We start from the raw sequence: 17,474 nt of genomic DNA, 5'->3' as shown, positions 1-17,474 counted from the left end.
GGAATTCCAGAGCTTAGGGCCCAGGCGGCTGAAGGCAAGGCCGCCAATGGTGGAGCGATGGAAATCGGGGGGATGCTCAAGAGGGCAGAATTGGAGGAGCGCCAGAGATCTCGGAGGGTTGTAGGGGCTGGAGGAGGTTACAGAGATAGGGAGGGTTGTAGTGGCTGGAGGAGGTTACAGAGATAGGGAGGGTTGTAGGGGCTGGAGGAGGTTACAGAGATAGGGAGGGTTGTAGGGGGCTGGAGGAGGTTACAGAGATAGGGAGGGTTGTAGGGGCTGGAGGAGGTTACAGAGATGGGGAGGGTTGTAGGGGGCTGGAGGAGGTTACAGAGATAGGGAGGGTTGTAGGGGCTGGAGGAGGTTACAGAGATAGGGAGGGTTGTAGGGGGCTGGAGGGAGGTTACAGAGATAGGAGGGTTGTAGGGGCTGGAGGAGGTTACAGAGATAGGGAGTGTTGTAGGGCTGAGGAGGTTACAGAGATAGGGAGGGTTGTAGGGGCTGGAGGAGGTTACAGAGATAGGGAGGGTTGTAGGGGCTGGAGGAGGTTACAGAGATAGGGAGGGTTGTAGGGGCTGGAGGAGGTTACAGAGATAGGGAGGGTTGTAGGGGCTGGAGGAGGTTACAGAGATAGGGAGGGTTGTAGGGGCTGGAGGATATTACAGAGATAGGGAGGGGAAGCGAGGAGGCCATGGAGGGATTTGAACACAAGGATGAGAATTTTGAAATGGAGGCGTTGCCGGATTGGGAGCCAGTGTCAGTCAGCGAGCACAGGGGCTGGGTCGATGGGTGAACCGGACTCGGTGCGAGTTAGGACACTGGGCAGACGGAGTTCTGGATGACCTGAAGTTAACAGAGGGTGGAAGCTGGGAGGTACAGCACAGTAGACTCATGACCGCGATTAGAGAATGTGGAGTCGGGGTAACTAGCAGGCTACAGAACAGAAAACAGGGAGTAAGGGTCAAGGCTAGTATTCAGCCTGGCGAAAGGTGGGAAGGGGTGTTCCGCGGGGATCGTTGCTGGGACCCACTGATGTTCACCAATTACTTTAACCAACCGGAACCGGGAATCAGAAATACAAAGTTCGACATTTGCGGACGACAACCAAACTGAGGGGGTGTGGAGTTAACACAGAGGAGGACCGCGACTAAATACAGGAAGGCTTTGATAAACCGGCAGAACAGGTGTGTAATTGACAGACGAACCTCAATGTAGGTGAGTGTGAGGTGGTGCATTTTGGTAGGAAGTATGAAGAGGCCACAGACTGCTTGGAAAATAAGAGTCTAACTGGGGTAGGGGGGCCGTGATACACAGATCACAGAAAGCAAAGCAAGTACTGGGGTTCATTTCTAGAGGGAGAGAATTCAGAAGTTATGTTAAACTTATATAGAAACTTGGTTAGACCCACACTGGGAGTCCTGTGCACAGTTCTGGTCTCCGTATACCTTGGTTAGACCACACTGGGAGCACTGTGCACAGTTCTGGTCTCCATATACACTTGGTTAGACCACACTGGGAGCACTGTGCACAGCTCTGGTCTCCATATACCTTGGTTAGACACCTCACTTGGAGCACCGTGCACAGTTCTGGTCTCCGTATACCTTGGTTAGACCACACTTGGAGCACTGTGCACAGTTCTGGTCTCCATATACCTTGGTTAGACCACACTGGGAGCACTGTGCACAGTTCTGGTCGCCATATACCTTGGGTAGACCACACTTGGAGCACTGTACACAGTTCTGGTCTCCATATACCTTGGTTAGACCACACTTGGAGCACTGTGCACCGTTCTGGTCTCCGTATACCTTGGTTAGACCACACTTGGAGCACTGTGCACCGTTCTGGTCTCCGTATACCTTGGTTAGACCACACTTGGAGCACTGTGCACAGTTCTGGTCTCCGTATACCTTGGTTAGACCACACTTGGAGCACTGTGCACAGTTCTGGTCTCCGTATACCTTGGTTAGACCACACTGGGAGCACTGTGCACAGTTCTGGTCTCCATATACCTTGGTTAGACCACACTTGGAGCACCGTGCACAGTTCTGGTCTCCATATACCTTGGTTAGACCACACTGGGAGCACTGTGCACAGTTCTGGTCTCCGTATACCTTGGTTAGACCACACTTGGAGCACTGTGCACAGTTCTGGTCTCCGGTATACCTTGGTTAGACCACACTTGGAGCACTGTGCACAGTTCTGGTCTCCATATACCTTGGTTAGACCACACTTAGAGCACTGTGCACAGTTCTGGTCTCTGTATACCTTGGTTAGACCACACTTGGAGCAGTGTGCACAGTTCTGGTCTCCGTATACCTTGGTTAGACCACACTTGGAGCACTGTGCACAGTTCTGGTCTCCGTATACCTTGGTTAGACCACACTTGGAGCACTGTGCACAGTTCTGGTCTCCGTATACCTTGGTTAGACCACACTTGGAGCACTGTGCACAGTTCTGGTCTCCGTACACCTTGGTTAGACCACACTTGGAGCACTGTGCACAGTTCTGGTCTCCGTATACCTTGGTTAGACCACACTTGGAGCACCATGCACAGTTCTGGTCTCCCTATACCTTGGTTAGACCACACTTGGAGCACTGTGCACAGTTCTGGTCTCCGTATACCTTGGTTAGACCACACTTGGAGCACCGTGCACAGTTCTGGTCTCCGTATACCTTGGTTAGACCACACTTGGAGCACCGTGCACAGTTCTGGTCTCCGTATACCTTGGTTAGACCACACTTGGAGCACCGTGCACAGTTCTGGTCTCCGTATACCTTGGTTAGACCACACTTGGAGCACCGTTGCACAGTTCTGGTCTCCGTATACCTTGGTTAGACCACACTTGGAGCACCGTGCACAGTTCTGGTCTCCGTATACCTTGGTTAGACCAACACTTGGAGCACTGTGCACAGTTCTGTCTCCATATACCTTGGTTAGACCACACTCTTGGAGCACTGTGCACAGTTCTGGTCTCCATATACCTTGGTTAGACCACACTTGGAGCACCGTGCACAGTTCTGGTCTCCATATACCTTGGTTAGACCACACTCGGAGCACTGTGCACACAGTTCTGGTCTCCATATACCTTGGTTAGACCACACTTGGAGCACTGTGCACAGTTCTGGTCTCCGTATACCTGGTTAGCCACACTTGGAGCACTGTACACAGTTCTGGTCTCCATATACCTTGGTTAGACCACACTTGTAGCATTTTGCACAGTTCTGGCCTCCATATATCTTGGGCTGGGAGGAGGCTCGTGTGGAGCATAATCCCTGGCAGGGACCAGTTGGGCCGAATGGCCTGTTTCTGTGCTGTGAGGCTCGATGTAAATCTAAGAATTCTCATTCCAGGTTTGCAATGAGGTCAAGGCGTACCTGTTAGCTGACATAGCGCACATCAGTGGACTGGTGGCGGCCAAAGTCATCCCTTCGCCGTTTGAATACTCCGATCTAGTCACCAGCACAACCCACAAAACACTGCGAGGAGCTCGGTGAGTGATTACCCGTCTCCGCCCCCATCCCCCCCTCTCTTTCCTGTCTCCTCCCACTCCCACTCTTCCCCCTCTCTCTCTCTCTCTTTCCCCCCTTCCTCTCCTTCCCTCTCTCTCCCCCTTCTCTTTCCTTCCCTGCATTTCTCCAGCGCCTTTCCCCACCTCAGGACGTCCCAAAGCACTTCACAGCGAATGAAGTACTATTTTTTTAAGTGTGGTCACTGTTGTAAATGTAGGAAACGCGGCAGCCAATTTGCGCACAGCAAGCTCCCACAAACAGCAATGTGATAAATGACCAGATCATCAGTTTTTTAGTGATGTTGATTGAGGGATAAATATTGGCCCCAGGACACCGGGGAGAACTCCCCTCCTCCCCCCCCCTGCTCTTCTTCGCAATAGTGGCTGTGGGGTCATTTACGTCCACTTGTGAGGGCAAACGGGGCCTCGGTTTAACGGCACCTCCGACAGTGCGGCACTCCCTCAGCACTGCTCCGACAGTGCGGGGCTCCCTCAGTACTGCCCCTCCGACAGTGCGGCGCTCCCTCAGTACTGCCCCTCCGACAGTGCGGCGCTCCCTCAGTACTGCCCCTCCGACAGTGCGGCGCTCCCTCAGTACCGCCCCTCCGACAGTGTGGCGCTCCCTCAGTACCGCCCCTCCGACAGTGCGGCCCTCCCTCAGTACTGCCCCTCCGACAGTGCGGCGCTCCCTCAGTACTGCCCCTCCGACAGTGTGGCGCTCCCTCAGTACCGCCCCTCCGACAGTGCGGCGCTCCCTCAGTACCGCCCCTGCGACAGTGCGGCGCTCCCTCAGTACTGCCCCTCCGACAGTGTGGCGCTCCCTCAGTACCGCCCCTCCGACAGTGCGGCGCTCCCTCAGTACCGCCCCTCCGACAGTGCGGCGCTCCCTCAGTACCGCCCCTCCGACAGTGCGGCGCTCCCTCAGTACCGCCCCTCCGACAGTGCGGCGCTCCCTCAGTACCGCCCCTCCGACGCTCCCTCAGTACTGCCCCTCCGACAGTGCGGCGCTCCCTCAGTACCGCCCCTCCGACAGTGCGGCGCTCCCTCAGTACCGCCCCTCCGACAGTGCGGCGCTCCCTCAGTACCGCCCCTCCGACAGTGCGGCGCTCCCTCAGTACTGGCACTGTGGAGTTTCGGCTTGGATTATGGGGCTCGAGTCTCTGGAGTGGGTCACGAACCCGCGACTTTCTGAGGCGAGCGAGCATGTTTGAACAAGGCAAATTAAAATCTATTTCCCATTTCTCGCCCCTGCAGAGCTGGACTGATCTTCTTCCGCAAGGGAGTGAAGTCGGTGGACAAGAAGACCGGGAAGGAGGTCCTGTATGATCTGGAGGAGAAGGTCAACTTTGCTGTCTTTCCGTCTCTCCAGGGCGGACCCCACAATCACGCTATTGCTGGAGTCGCCGTCGCCTTGAAGCAGGTAAAAGGGGCGGACGGTCGCACGGTGAGGGTACTACTGAGGTTTCTGTTACATTGGGCTCCCTTCAGGATTGGGGCAGAACAGCACGAACCGCACACAGAATTACATCGAATCTCTCAGCCCAGAAACAGGCCATTCCGCCCATGTGCTCGGTGCCGGGGTTTATGCTCCACGCGAGCCTCGTGTGTTTATCCAGCTGCCGAACTCATCCCCATCCTCAATGATGGTGGAGCCCAGCACGTGAGTGCAAAAGACAAGGCTGAAGGGGTTTGCAACCATCGTCAGCCAGAAGTGCCGAGTGGATGGTCCATATCGGCCTCCTCCTGAGGTCCCCACCATCACAGAAGCCGGTCTTCAGCCAATTCGGTTCACTCCACGTGATATCAAGAAACGGCTGAGCGCACTGGATACAGCAACGTCTATGGGCCCCAACAACATCCCGGCTGTCATACTGAAGACTTGTGCTCCAGAACTAGCCGCGCCTCTAGCCAAGCTGTTCCAGTACAGCTACAACACTGGCATCTATCCGACAATGTGGAAAACTGCCCAGGTATGTCCTGTCCACAAAAAGCAGGACAAATCCAACCCGGCCAATTACCGCCCCATCAGTCTACTCTCAATCATCAGCAAAGTGATGGAAGGTGTCATCGACCGTGCTATTAAGCGGCACTTACCAATAACCTGCTCACGGATGCCCAGTTTGGGTTCCGCCAGGACCACTCGGCTCCCGAGCTCATTACAGCCTTGGTCCAAACATGGACCAAAGGAGCTGAATTCCAGAGGTGAGGTGAGAGTGACTGCCCTTGACATCAAGGCAGCATTTGACAGAGTGTGGCATCAAGGAGCCCTAGTAAAACTGAAGTCGATGGGAATCGGGGGGGGGACCTCTCCACTGGCTGGAGTCATACCTAGCACTAAGGAAGATGGTTGTGGTGGTTGGAGGTCAATCATCACAGCCCCAGGACATCGCTGTAGGAGTTCCTCAGGGCAGTGTCCTAGGCCCAACCATCTTCAGCTGCTTCATCAATGACCTTCCCTCCAACATAAATTCAGAAATGGGGATGTTTGCTGATGACTGCACGGTGCTCAGCGTCATTCACAACTCCTCAGATAATGAAGCAGTCCATGCCCGCATGCAACAAGTCCTGGACGACGTTCAGGCTTGGGCTGATAAGTGGCAGGTAACATTCGCGCCACACAAGTGCCAGGCAATGACTATCTCCAACAAGCGAGCGTCTAACCACCGCCCCTTGGCATTCAACGGCATTACCATCGCCGAATCCCCCACCATCAACATCCTGGTCAATCACCATTGACCAGAAACATAACTGGACCAGCCACATAAATACTGTGGCAACAAGAGCAGGTCAGAGGCTGGGTATTCTGCGGCGAGTGTCTCACCTCCTGACTCCCCAAAGCCTTTCCACCATCTACAAGGCACAAGTCAGGAGTGTGATGGAATACTCTCCACTTGCCTGGATGAGTGCAGCTCCAACAACACTCAAGAAGCTCGACACCATCCAGGACAAAGCGGCCCGCTTGATGGGCACCCCATCCACCACCTTAAACATTCACTTCCTCCACCACCGGCGCACCGTGGCTGCAGTGTGGACCATCTACAAGATGCACTGCAGCAACTCGCCAAGGCTTCTTCGGCAGCACCTCCCCAACCCGCGACCTCCACCGCCTAGAAGGACAAGGGCAGCAGGCGCATGGGAACACCACCACCTCCAAGTTCCCCTCCAAGTCACACACCATCCTGACTTGGAAATATATCGGCCGTTCCTTCATCGTCGCTGGGTCAGAATCCTGGAACTCCCTCCCTAACAGCGCTGTGGGAGCACCTTCACCACACGGACTGCAGCGGTTCAAGAAGGCGGCTCACCACCACCTTCTCAAGGGGCGACTAGGGGACGGGCAATAAATGCTGGGCCTTGCCAGCGACGCCCACATCCCATATACAAATTTTAAAAAATGAATCTGTGCTATTCACCTCAACCGCTCCCTGTGGTAGCGAGTTCCACATTCTCACCACTCTCTGGGTAAAGAAGTTTCTCCTGAATTCCCCATTGGATTTATTAGTGACTGTCTTATATTGATGGCCCCTAGTTCTGGTCTCCCCCACAAGTGGAAACATCTTCTCTACGTCTACCCTATCGAACCCCTTCATAATTCTAAAGACCTCTATCAGGTCACCCCCCAGCCTGTTCAGCCTTTCCTGATAGTTATAAACCTCTCAGATCTGGTATCGGCCTCGTAAGTATTTTTTGCACCTTCTCCAGTGCCTCTGTATCCTTTTTATAATATGGAGGCCAGAACTGTGCACAGTGCTCCAAGTGTGGTCTAACCAAGGTATACAGAGACCAGAACTGTGCACAGTGCTCCAAGTGTGGTCGAACCAAGGTATATGGAGACCAGAACTGTGCACAGTGCTCCAAGTGTGGTCTAACCAAGGTATATGGAGACCAGAACTGTGCATGGTGCTCCAAGTGTGGTCTAACCAAGGTATACGGAGACCAGAACTGTGCACAGTGCTCCAAGTGTGGTCTAACCAAGGTATATGGAGACCAGAACTGTGCACGGTGCTCCAAGTGTGGTCTAACCAAGGTATATGGAGACCAGAACTGTGCACAGTGCTCCAAGTGTGGTCTAACCAAGGTATACGGAGACCAGAACTGTGCACAGTGCTCCAAGTGCGGCCTAACCCAGGTATATGGAGACTAGAGCTGTGCACAGTGCTGTTAGGGAGCGAGTTCCAGGATATTGACCCAGCAACGATGAAGGAACAGCCGATATATTTCTAAGTCAGGATGATGTGTGACTTGGAGGTGGTGGTGTTCCCATGCGCCTGCTGCCCTTGTCCTTCTAGGTGGAAGAGGTGGCGGGTTTGGGAGGTGCTACCGAAGAAGCCTTGGCGAGTTGCTGCAGTGCGTCTTGTAGATGGTGCACACTGCAGCCACGGTGCGCCGGTGGTGGAGGGAGTGAATGTTTAAGGCGGTGGATGGGGTGCCAATCAAGCGGGTTGCTTTGTCCTGGATGGTGTCGAGCTTCTTGAGTGTTGTTGGAGCTGCACTCATCCAGGCAAGTGGAGAGTGTTCCATCACACTCCTGACTGCCTTGTAGATGGTGGAAAGACTTTGGGGAGTCAGGAGGTGAGACACTCGCCACAGAATACCCAGCCTCCGACCTGCTCTTGTAGCCACAGTATTTATGTGGCTGGTCAAGTTAAATACTGAAACGTCGCTGGCAAGGCCCAGCATTTATTGCCCATCCCTAATTGCCCCTTGAGAAGGTGGTGGTGAGCCATCTTCTTGAACCGCTGCAGTCCCGTGTGGTGAAGGTGCTCCCACAGCGCTGTTAGGGAGGGAGTTCTATCGGGTTACCCCTCACCCTTCTCTATTCTAGAGACAAGAGCACCCAGCCTGTTCAGTGTCTTCTGATAGTTATAAACCTCTCAGTTCTGGTACCGGCATTCTGAAGGACAACCAGGGGGACGGGTAATAAATGCCGGCCTCACCGGTGAATCCCACACCCCGAGAATGAATTACGAAAAGATCTGCAGCTTAATTTGTTCTTCTGTATCTTTCCCAACCAACCCACACCCGAAGACAAACTCTCCGATGTTCCGCGAATATTCGCAACAGATCCTCCGGAACGCAAAGGCCATGGCCGAAGCTCTACTCAAGAGGGGCTACACCTTGGTGTCTGGTGAGTGGCACCGCAGGAGACGAGGGGAGGGTAAAGGGGGGGGGGGGGGGAAATGGAGGCTGAAGGTAAGCATGCAGGTGCAGCAGGCGGTTAAGAAGGCAAATGGTACGTTGGCCTTCGTAGCGAGAGGGTTTGAGTACAGGAACAAGAATGTCTTGCTGCAGTTGTACAGGGCCTTGGTGAGACCACACCTTAGTATTGTGTGCAGTTTTGGTCGCCTTATCTGAGGAAGGATCCATGGAGGGAGTGCAGCGAAGATTCACCAGGCTGATACCTGGGGTGGCAGGAATGACGTATGAGGAGAGATTGGGTCGATTGGGCTTATACTTGCTGGAGTTTAGAAGAATGAGAGGGGATCTCATTGAAACTTATAACATTCTAACAGGACTAGACAGACTAGATGCAGGAAGGATGTTCCCGATGGCGGGGAGTCCAGAACCAGGGGTCACAGTCTAAGGATAAGGGGTAAGCCATTTAGGACTGAGATGATGCGCTATCAATTACTCATAAAAGACTGAGAGTTAGAAGAGTAACTAAAGGCTTTTATTAACAACAGAATGGAGGTCTGCCTCGCGTGGTCGACCGGTCCATGATACTAAGGGCTGGGGAGCAGTCACCTTTATACTAGGACCTGTGGGAGGAGTCAGCCGAGGCATGTCCAGGCATGTACACAGTGGAATACAAACAGTGGTTTACCACATTCACCCCTTGTTTAAAATTGAGTCCGGCGGGGTGAAGTGCATTAAAAGTTAGTGTATTGGAGTCTCTCCGGAGGTCTTGTCTGCCGCTGTGATCGGCGTGGCGACGGCAGGGGTAGTGAAGCTTCCGGCGTCGAGTCCAGCGTAGGCTGTGGCACAGGCGTGTCGTCCTCGTAGATGTCGAGCGGGTCGCGGGGCCCAGGCCTGCCGTCTGCTGGGGCTGGATATCGGATCGTGGGGGGGGGTGGTAGTGGGTAGTGGGTTACTGCGGCCCCCGAGGGTGCAAGGTCTCTTATGGAGACTGTGTCCTCCCGCCCGTCCGGGTATGCGATGTAAGCATACTGGGGGTTGGCGTGGAGGAGGTCGACCCTCTCGACCAGGGGGTCCGTTTTATGGGTCCTCGCGTGTCTTCTCAGTAGGACCGGCCCTGGGGACGTCAGCCATGGCGGTAGCGATGTCCCCGATGTGGACTTCCTTGGGAAGACAAACATTTTCTCATGAGGGGTGGCGTTAGTGGCAGTGCAGAGCAGTGACCGAATAGAGTGGAGCGCATCGGGGAGCACATCCTGCCAGCGGGAGGTTGGAAGGCCCCTAGACTTTAAGGCTAGCAGGACGGCCTTCCAAACTGTCGCATTTTCTCTTTCCACCTGTCCGTTCCCCCGGGGGTTGTAACTGGTGGTCCTGCTTGTGGCAATACCCCTAGTTAGCAGGTACTGACGGAGTTCGTCGCTCATAAACGATGAGCCCCGGTCGCTATGGATATAGCTGGGGAAGCCGAACAGGGTGAAGAGGTTGTTCAGACATTTAATGACCGTGGCACTGGTCATGTCCGGGCAGGGGAAGGCGAACGGGAAACGGGAGTACTCATCAATAATATTGAGGAAGTACACATTGCGGTCGGAGGAGGGGAGAGGCCCTTTAAAATCGACGCTCAGGCGCTCGAAGGGGCGAGTGGCTTTTATCAGGTGGGCCCTGTCTGGTCTATAAAAGTGCGGTTTGCACTCAGCGCAGACTTGGCAGTTCCTGGTCATGGTCCTGACCTCCTCAATAGAGTAAGGCAGGTTGCGGGCCTTGATGAAGTGGAAGAACCTGGTGACCCCCGGGTGGCAGAGGTCATTGTGGAGGGCCCGCAGTCTATCGATCTGCGCGCTGGCGCAGGTGCCACGCGATAGCGCATCCGGGGGTTCATTTAGCTTCCCGGGCCGGTACAAGATCTCGTAGTTGTAGGTGGAAAGTTCGATTCTCCACCTCAAGATCTTGTCATTTTTGATTTTGCCCCTCTGCTTGTTGTTAAACATAAAAGCAACTGAACGCTGGTCAGTGAGCAGGGTAAATCGTTTTCCGGCCAGGTAGTGCCTCCAATGACGCACAGCCTCCACAATCGCCTGGGCCTCCTTCTCAACAGCGGAGTGTCTGGTCTCCGGGCCTTGGAGGGTTCGTGAAAAGAAGGCCACGGGTCTCCCCGCCTGATTGAGGGTAGCGGCCAGGGCAAAGTCAGACGCGTCGCTTTCCACCTGGAAGGGGATGGATTCGTCCACTGCGTGCATGGTGGCTTTGGCAATGTCCTCCTTGATACGGTGGAAGGCTAAGCGGGCCTCTGCCGTCAAGGGAAAAGAGGTGGACTTGATCAGCGGACGGGCCTTGTCCGCATAGTAGGGAACCCACTGGGCGTAATAGGAGAAAAACCCTAGGCACCTCTTCAGGGCCTTGAGGCAGTGGGGCAGTGGAAGTTCCATAAGGGGACGCATCCGGTCGGGGTCGGGGCCGATGACTCCGTGTTCCACAACACAGCCAAGGATGGCGAGGCGGTTTGTGCGGAATATGCACTTCTCCTTGTTATATGTCAGGTTTAGGAGTTGGGCGGTGCGGAGGAATTTTTCGAGGTTTGCGTCATGGTCCTGCAAGTCACGGCCGCAGATGGTCACATTGTCCAGATATGGGAAAGTGGCCTGCAACGCATTTTGATCTACCATCCGGTCCATCTCCCTTTGGAAGACGGAGACCCCGTTGGTGACGCCAAAGGGAACCCTAAGGAAGTGATAGAGGCGGCCGTTTGCCTCAAAGGCAGTGTACTGGCGGTCCTCAGGGCGGATGGGGAGCTGGTGGTACGCTGATTTCAGGTCAATGGTCGAGAAGACGCGGTACTGCGCGATCTGGTTGACCATATCAGCTATACGGGGGAGTGGGTAGGTGTCCAGCAGGGTGTAGCGATTTATTGTCTGGCTGTAGTCGATGACCAGGCGCTGCTTCTCGCCGGTCTTAACGACCACAACCTGGGCTCGCCAGGGGCTGGTGCTGCCCTCAATAATCCCTTCTTTCAGGAGCCGCTCCACTTCGGTTTTAATGAAAACCCTGTCCCCGGCACTGTATCGCCTGCTCTTTGTGGCGATGGGCTTACAGTCGGGGGTGAGGTTAGCAAACAGTTGGGGGGGGAGTGACTCTGAGTGTGGAGAGGTTGCACCTGGTGCGCGGCGGGCAGTTTGGAAGCTGCTGGCTGCGGACTGTGAGTGGGGGTAGGGGTCCACCGTACGCCATCGTAACACTTTTAAGGTGGCACTGAAAATCTAACCCCAGCAGGACGGCAGCGCAGAGGTCAGGCAGGACCAGAAGTTTAAAATGATCGTACACGGTCCCGTCTACTACGAGTGTCACCACGCAGTAGCCGCCGATGTCCGCCGACTGGGACTCGGAGGCCATAGAAATCCGCTGTTGCGCAGGCAGGACTGGGAGAGAGCAACGCCGCACCGTGTCGGGGTGGATGAAGCTCTCCGTGCTCCCAGAGTCAAAAAGGCAGATTGTATCGTGACCATTTACCTTAATGTCCATTGTGGAACTGGCCAGTTGGTGCGGTCTCGCTTGGTCCAGTGTAACGGATGCCAGCGTAGGGGTCGGTGTGTCGCTGCGGGTATCAGATGAGGCGGTGTCGGGGGCCTGCTGCGTCCCGGCTGTCGTCCAAGATGGTGGCGTCCATGATCCCCATGTGGCTGGAGGCGTCCAAAATGGCTGCTGTACCAGTGATTCGCACATGGCCGGGGAGGTCCAAGATGGCGGCCCGCATGGCCCACACGCGGCGCTGCTGGGGTTCGGGGTGGCTTTGGCCCTGCAGACGCTAGCGTAGTGTCCCTTCTTCCTGCAGCCCGAGCAGATCGCGTTTTTCGCCGGGCAGCGCGCTCTGGGGTGTTTTGCCTGGCCACAGAAGTAGCATTTCTGGCCTTGGGGCACTGCTGTCTGGCCTTGGGACACTGCTGCGGTAGTTGGGCCGTTGTTGGGGTGTGGCTGGGGTGGCACGGCGCTATGAGGCGGTCCTACCGTGTCCCAGGCTGTCATTCCCCGCGGCGTCCACGGTGCAGAGGAGTAGGCATCCATGCCCTGGTAGGCTGCATCCAACGATAGTGCGAGTTCAGAGGCCTTGTTGAGGTCGAGGTTACTCTGCTCCAACAGTCGCTGTCGGGTGTAATTGGATCTGTGGCCCGCTACAAAAGCGTCCCGGATAAGTTCCTCTGTGTACACGGTGGCCTTTACATCCTTACAACCACAGGCCCGGCCAAGCACAGACAGTGCCTGAAGGTATTCCACGGTCGATTCCCCAGGTTGTTGTTTACGACTCCCCAGGAGGTGCCTGGCGTACACTTCGTTCACTGGGCGCGTGTACTGGTCCTTGAGGAGCTTGATAGCGTCCGCGTACGAGGTCGCGTCTTGGATGACCGAGTACACTCGGTGGTTCACTTTGGAGGTCAGGACATCCAGTTTGTCCTCGTCCGATTTGATTGCTTCGGAGGCGGTCAGGAATTTTTCAAAACACTTAAGCCAGTGAGTAAACTTGGTGGATGAGTCCGCCTCCCGATGATCTAAGTCCAGGCATGCTGGTGTGAGGATCTTCTCCATTATAAAAATGTTGTTAATAAAATTGATGCGCTATCAATTACTCATAAAAGACAGAGTTAGAAGAGTAACTAAAGGCTTTTATTAACAACAGAATGGAGGTCTGCCTCGCGTGGTCGACCGGTCCATGATACTAAGGGCTGGGGAGCAGTCACCTTTATACTAGGACCTGTGGGAGGAGTCAGCCGAGGCATGTCCAGGCATGTACACAGTGGAATACAAACAGGACAAACAGGAATACAAACAGTGGTTTACCACATGAGATGAGGAGGAATTTCTTCACCCAGAGAGTGGTGAACCTGTGGAATTCTCTACCACAGAAGGCAGTTGAGGTCAATTCATTAAATATATTCAAGAAGGAGTTAGATATATTTCTTAAGGCTAAAGGGATCAAGGGATATGGGGAGAAAGCAGGGACAGGGTACTGAATTTGGATGATCAGCCATGATCTCATTAAATGGCGGAGCGGGCTCGAGGGGCCGAATGGCCTACTGCTCCTATCTTCTATGGACCCCAGCTTCGACCCATCGCCCCGACCCCCCAGGCCTGGCGCTGGTCAACTGATGTCAGTCGTGGAGGTCGCAAAGGGGGTCACTGGAATTGGCCTCAGCACCATTGACCTGAGGAACGAATGTTGGTGGGCAGGGGGAGGAATTATCCCCTCGATTTTAAAATCTCATCCTCGTTTTCAAATCCCTCCATGGTGTCCTTGCCCCCCCCCACCCCTCCCTATCTGTGTAGCCTCCTCCAGCCCCCTACAACCCTCCCTATCTCTGTAACCTCCTCCAGCCCCCTACAACCCTCCCTATCTCTGTAACCTCCTCCAGTCCCTACACCCCTCCCTATCTCTGTAACCTCCTCCTGTCCCTACAACCCTCCCTATCTCTGTAACCTCCTCCAGCCCCCTACAACCCTCCCTATCTCTGTAACCTCCTCCAGCCCCCTACAACCCTCCCTATCTCTGTAACCTCCTCCAGCCCCCTACAACCCTCCCTATCTCTGTAACCTCCTCCAGCCCCTACACTCCTCCCTATCTCTGTAACCTCCTCCAGCCCCCTACACCCTCCCAGATCTCTGCGCTCCTCCAATTCCGCCCTCTTGAGCATCCCCACCCCCCGCCCGATTTCCATCGCTCCACCATTGGCGGCCGTGCCTTCAGCCACCTGAGCCCTAAGCTCTGGAATTCCCTCCCTAAACCTCTCCGCCTCTCTCTCTCTCTCCTCCTTTAAGACCTCCCTCTTTGACCAAGCTTTTGGTCACCTGTCCTAATATCTCCTGATGTGGCTCGGGGTCAGATTTTGTCTGATTTACGCTCCTGTGAAGCACCTTGGGACGTTTTACTACGTTAGAGGCGCTGTATAACTGTGAGCTTTTGATCTTGGAATGATGCCCTGCCCATTCTGATGGGTTAAATCCCCCTCCCTTCCTTACTTACTGGATTTCAGGAGGGACCGACAATCACCTGGTGCTGGTAAACCTGCGACCGAAGGGAATGGACGGTGCGAGGGCCGAGAGAGCTTTGGAGCTGGTGTCAATCACGGCCAACAAGAATACGTGCCCCGGGGACAAGAGTGCCCTTACTCCCGGAGGCCTGAGACTGGGTAAGTAGAGCGAGCTTTACTCTGTATCTATCCCGTGCTGTACCTGCCCTGGGAGTGTTTGATGGGACAGTGTAGAGGGAGCTTTACTCTGTATCTAACCCCGTGCTGTACCTGCCCTGGGAGTGTTTGATGGGACAGTGTAGAGGGAGCTTTACTCTGTATCTATCCCGTGCTGTACCTGCCCTGGGAGTGTTTGATGGGACAGTGTGGAGGGAGCTTTACTCTGTATCTAACCCGTGCTGTACCTGCCCTGGGAGTGTTTGAGGGGACAGTGTAGAGCGAGCTTTACTCTGTATCTAACCCGAGGCTCAGTGGGTAGCGCCGCACTTTTGGAGATGCTGTCTTTCAAATGAGACGCTAAACTGAGGCCCTGTCTGCGCGCTCAGGTGAACGTAAAAGATCCCACCGCCACTATTTCGAAGAAGAGCAGGGGGGAGTTCTCCCCAGTGTCCTGGGGCCAATATTTATCCCTCAACCAACATCACTAAAACATGATCTGGTCATTTATCACGTTGCTGTGCGCAATTTGGCTCCATCTTCATTGCTGCTTTCTTGAAAAGCTGGGTCCTCTTTGTGAAATTTTCCAGGCGTTCCTGCCCTGACGTCCCGTAATTTCAAAGAAGCGGATTTCGAGAGGGTCGTGGCTTTTATAGACGAGGGGATTGAAATCGCTTTGGAAGTCAAGAACAAAACCGGTACTAATTGCTGCTAATTGAAATAATTTCGGCACCGGGCTGTTGTCTGCGTTAGCGGGAGTGCGATTGGTCGCTGCCGCCTTTGTGGCGCCGGGTCTTACCGTGCTGTCACTCTACCTGCGGGTGTCTGAAGGTTACGGAACCGCAATCTCCGGCGCACACACACTCACTCTTACACATACTCTCTTTCTCAGATTCACGTGCCCAGAAGAGATTTACCAAAATGGTTCCAGGGGATGAGGGACTTCAGTGACATGGAGAAGCTGGGGTTGTTCTCCTCAGAGCAGTGAAGGTTAAGGGGAGGTTTAATAGAGGCGTTCAAAATTGCGAGGGGTTTCGATCGAGTAGAGAGGGAGAAACTGTTCCCAGTGGCAGGAGGGTCGGTAACCAGAGGACGAAGATAATCGGCAAAAGAACCAGAGGGGGAGATGAGGAGAATGTTTTTTACGCAGCGAGTTGTTGTGATCTGGAACGCGCTGCCTGAAAGGGCGGTGGGAGCAGATTCAATAGTAACTTTCAAAAGGGGAATTGGAGAAATACTTGAAGGGGAAAAATTCACAGGGCTACGGGGGAAAGAGCAGAGGGGGAGTGGGACTAATTGGAGAGCTCGTTCAAAGAGCTGGCACGATGGGCCTCCTCCTGCGATGAGTCTCGGGTGGGACCAGAGAGAGTGACCCGCTTGTGTTGTTCCCCCTCTGCAGGGAACCTGAAGGATTTCAAGGCGACTCTGCTGACGGACGAGGTCACCAAGTCCAAACTGTCGGGGCTCCGCGGGAGGGTGGAGTCCTTCGCCCGCTCGTTCCCCATGCCGGGATTCGATGACCACTGAACCGGAGCGACTTGCGCGGGACGGTGTCGGACTGGAGCTGAACGTTTCCCCCTAAACCCGTCCCCTCGCGGTTTACAGGCTCGCCGTCTGACCCTGTTTCTATTCCGTTCGTGCTCAGTGATTCCTAAAACCATTCTCCTCCCCCCCCAGACCTTACTTTCGCGTTTCTCTTACTCGCAAAATCTTCGCCGTTCCCGGGGAGGGGGTGAGCTTTACAAACTGCCGTAGCGAAGGATTCCTGCGTTCAGAAACACGGTCTAACCCGGTTCCTTAATCTGTACAGCGAGCGCTGTTTGGATTGTCTGTGTCTCTCTCTCACAGAGGGACTTCCAGGATCGGTTATTTCTCCGCCCCCACTCTCAGAACAATGGTGGCCGTTTCACGCGAGCTACCGCTCTGTGTACAAAAACAAATGAATAAAATCTCGCCCAACGAATTCTGCATTTATATATTCAATAAGTAAACATCAAGGGGGACGAGGTCACACCCGGTCTCTGCTTGGACCGGTTCCCGAAACGAAGGGTTGGGGGGAGGGGAGGGGCAGGTGTGGCACAGGGACAGGCAACCAGAAGTTTAGCCCAGGAACTCGGTCTCGTCCTGCAGCTGGTTAAAGGTCCCCCGAGTGTTACCGATGGTGTGTGGGGGTGCTAGAGCACTTGCTCGCAGACGCCCCCGCTCGCAGACGCGCGCGCTCTCGCCCCCCGCTCGCAGACGCGCGCGCTCTCGCCCCCCCGCTCGCAGACGCGCGCGCGCTCTCGCCCCCCGCTCGCAGACGCGCGCGCGCTCTCGCCCCCCGCTCGCAGACGCGCGCGCGCTCTCGCCCCCCGCTCGCAGACGCGCGCGCGCCCTCTCGCTCGCAGACGCGCGCGCGCTCTCTCGCCCCCGCTCGCAGACGCGCGCGCGCTCTCTCGCCCCCCGCTCGCAGACGCGCGCGCTCTCTCTCGCCCACGCCCCCGCTCGCAGACACGCGCTCCCACACAAGTCTCTACTGTTCGATTGATGTTAAAAATTCAAATAGCTAATTAGAGAGAAACTATTTCCTCTGGTGGTGGGGCGGGAGAGGAGTCCAGAACAAGGGCGGGCAGAACCTTAAAATTAGAGCCAGGTCATTCAGGAAGCACGTCTTCACCCAAAG

General features: G+C 55.0%; 1 protein-coding gene across 1 annotated transcript; it reads left to right on the top strand.

Annotated features, from left to right (window-relative positions):
- The first annotated feature begins 888 nt into the window (after positions 1-888).
- Positions 889-16,763, top strand: LOC147097170 (serine hydroxymethyltransferase, mitochondrial-like). The gene is made up of 7 exons (XM_085972537.1): positions 889-918; positions 3,349-3,488; positions 4,761-4,926; positions 8,535-8,634; positions 14,660-14,815; positions 15,403-15,510; positions 16,212-16,763. Exons 1-7 carry the CDS (start codon positions 889-891, stop codon positions 16,337-16,339), a joined length of 828 nt encoding a protein of 275 aa, XP_085828663.1. The 3' UTR covers positions 16,340-16,763.
- Positions 16,764-17,474: the final 711 nt, after the last annotated feature.

Source organism: Somniosus microcephalus, chromosome 33 (assembly GCF_052327205.1).
Source record: "Somniosus microcephalus isolate GS21.2 chromosome 33, FLI_Smic_1.0, whole genome shotgun sequence".
NCBI lineage: Eukaryota > Metazoa > Chordata > Chondrichthyes > Squaliformes > Somniosidae > Somniosus > Somniosus microcephalus.
Note: the sequence above shows the minus strand (reverse complement) of the source record. Positions and strands in the feature narration are given on the sequence as shown.

Coding starts and splice junctions, on each gene's coding strand:
- LOC147097170 (XM_085972537.1), top strand. CDS start 889: ATGACCGCGATTAGAGAATGTGGAGTCGGG. Junction 4,927..8,534: donor TCGCCGTCGCCTTGAAGCAG/GTAAAAGGGGCG, acceptor CCACACCCGAAG/ACAAACTCTCCGATGTTCCG. Junction 14,816..15,402: donor TCCCGGAGGCCTGAGACTGG/GTAAGTAGAGCG, acceptor GAAATTTTCCAG/GCGTTCCTGCCCTGACGTCC.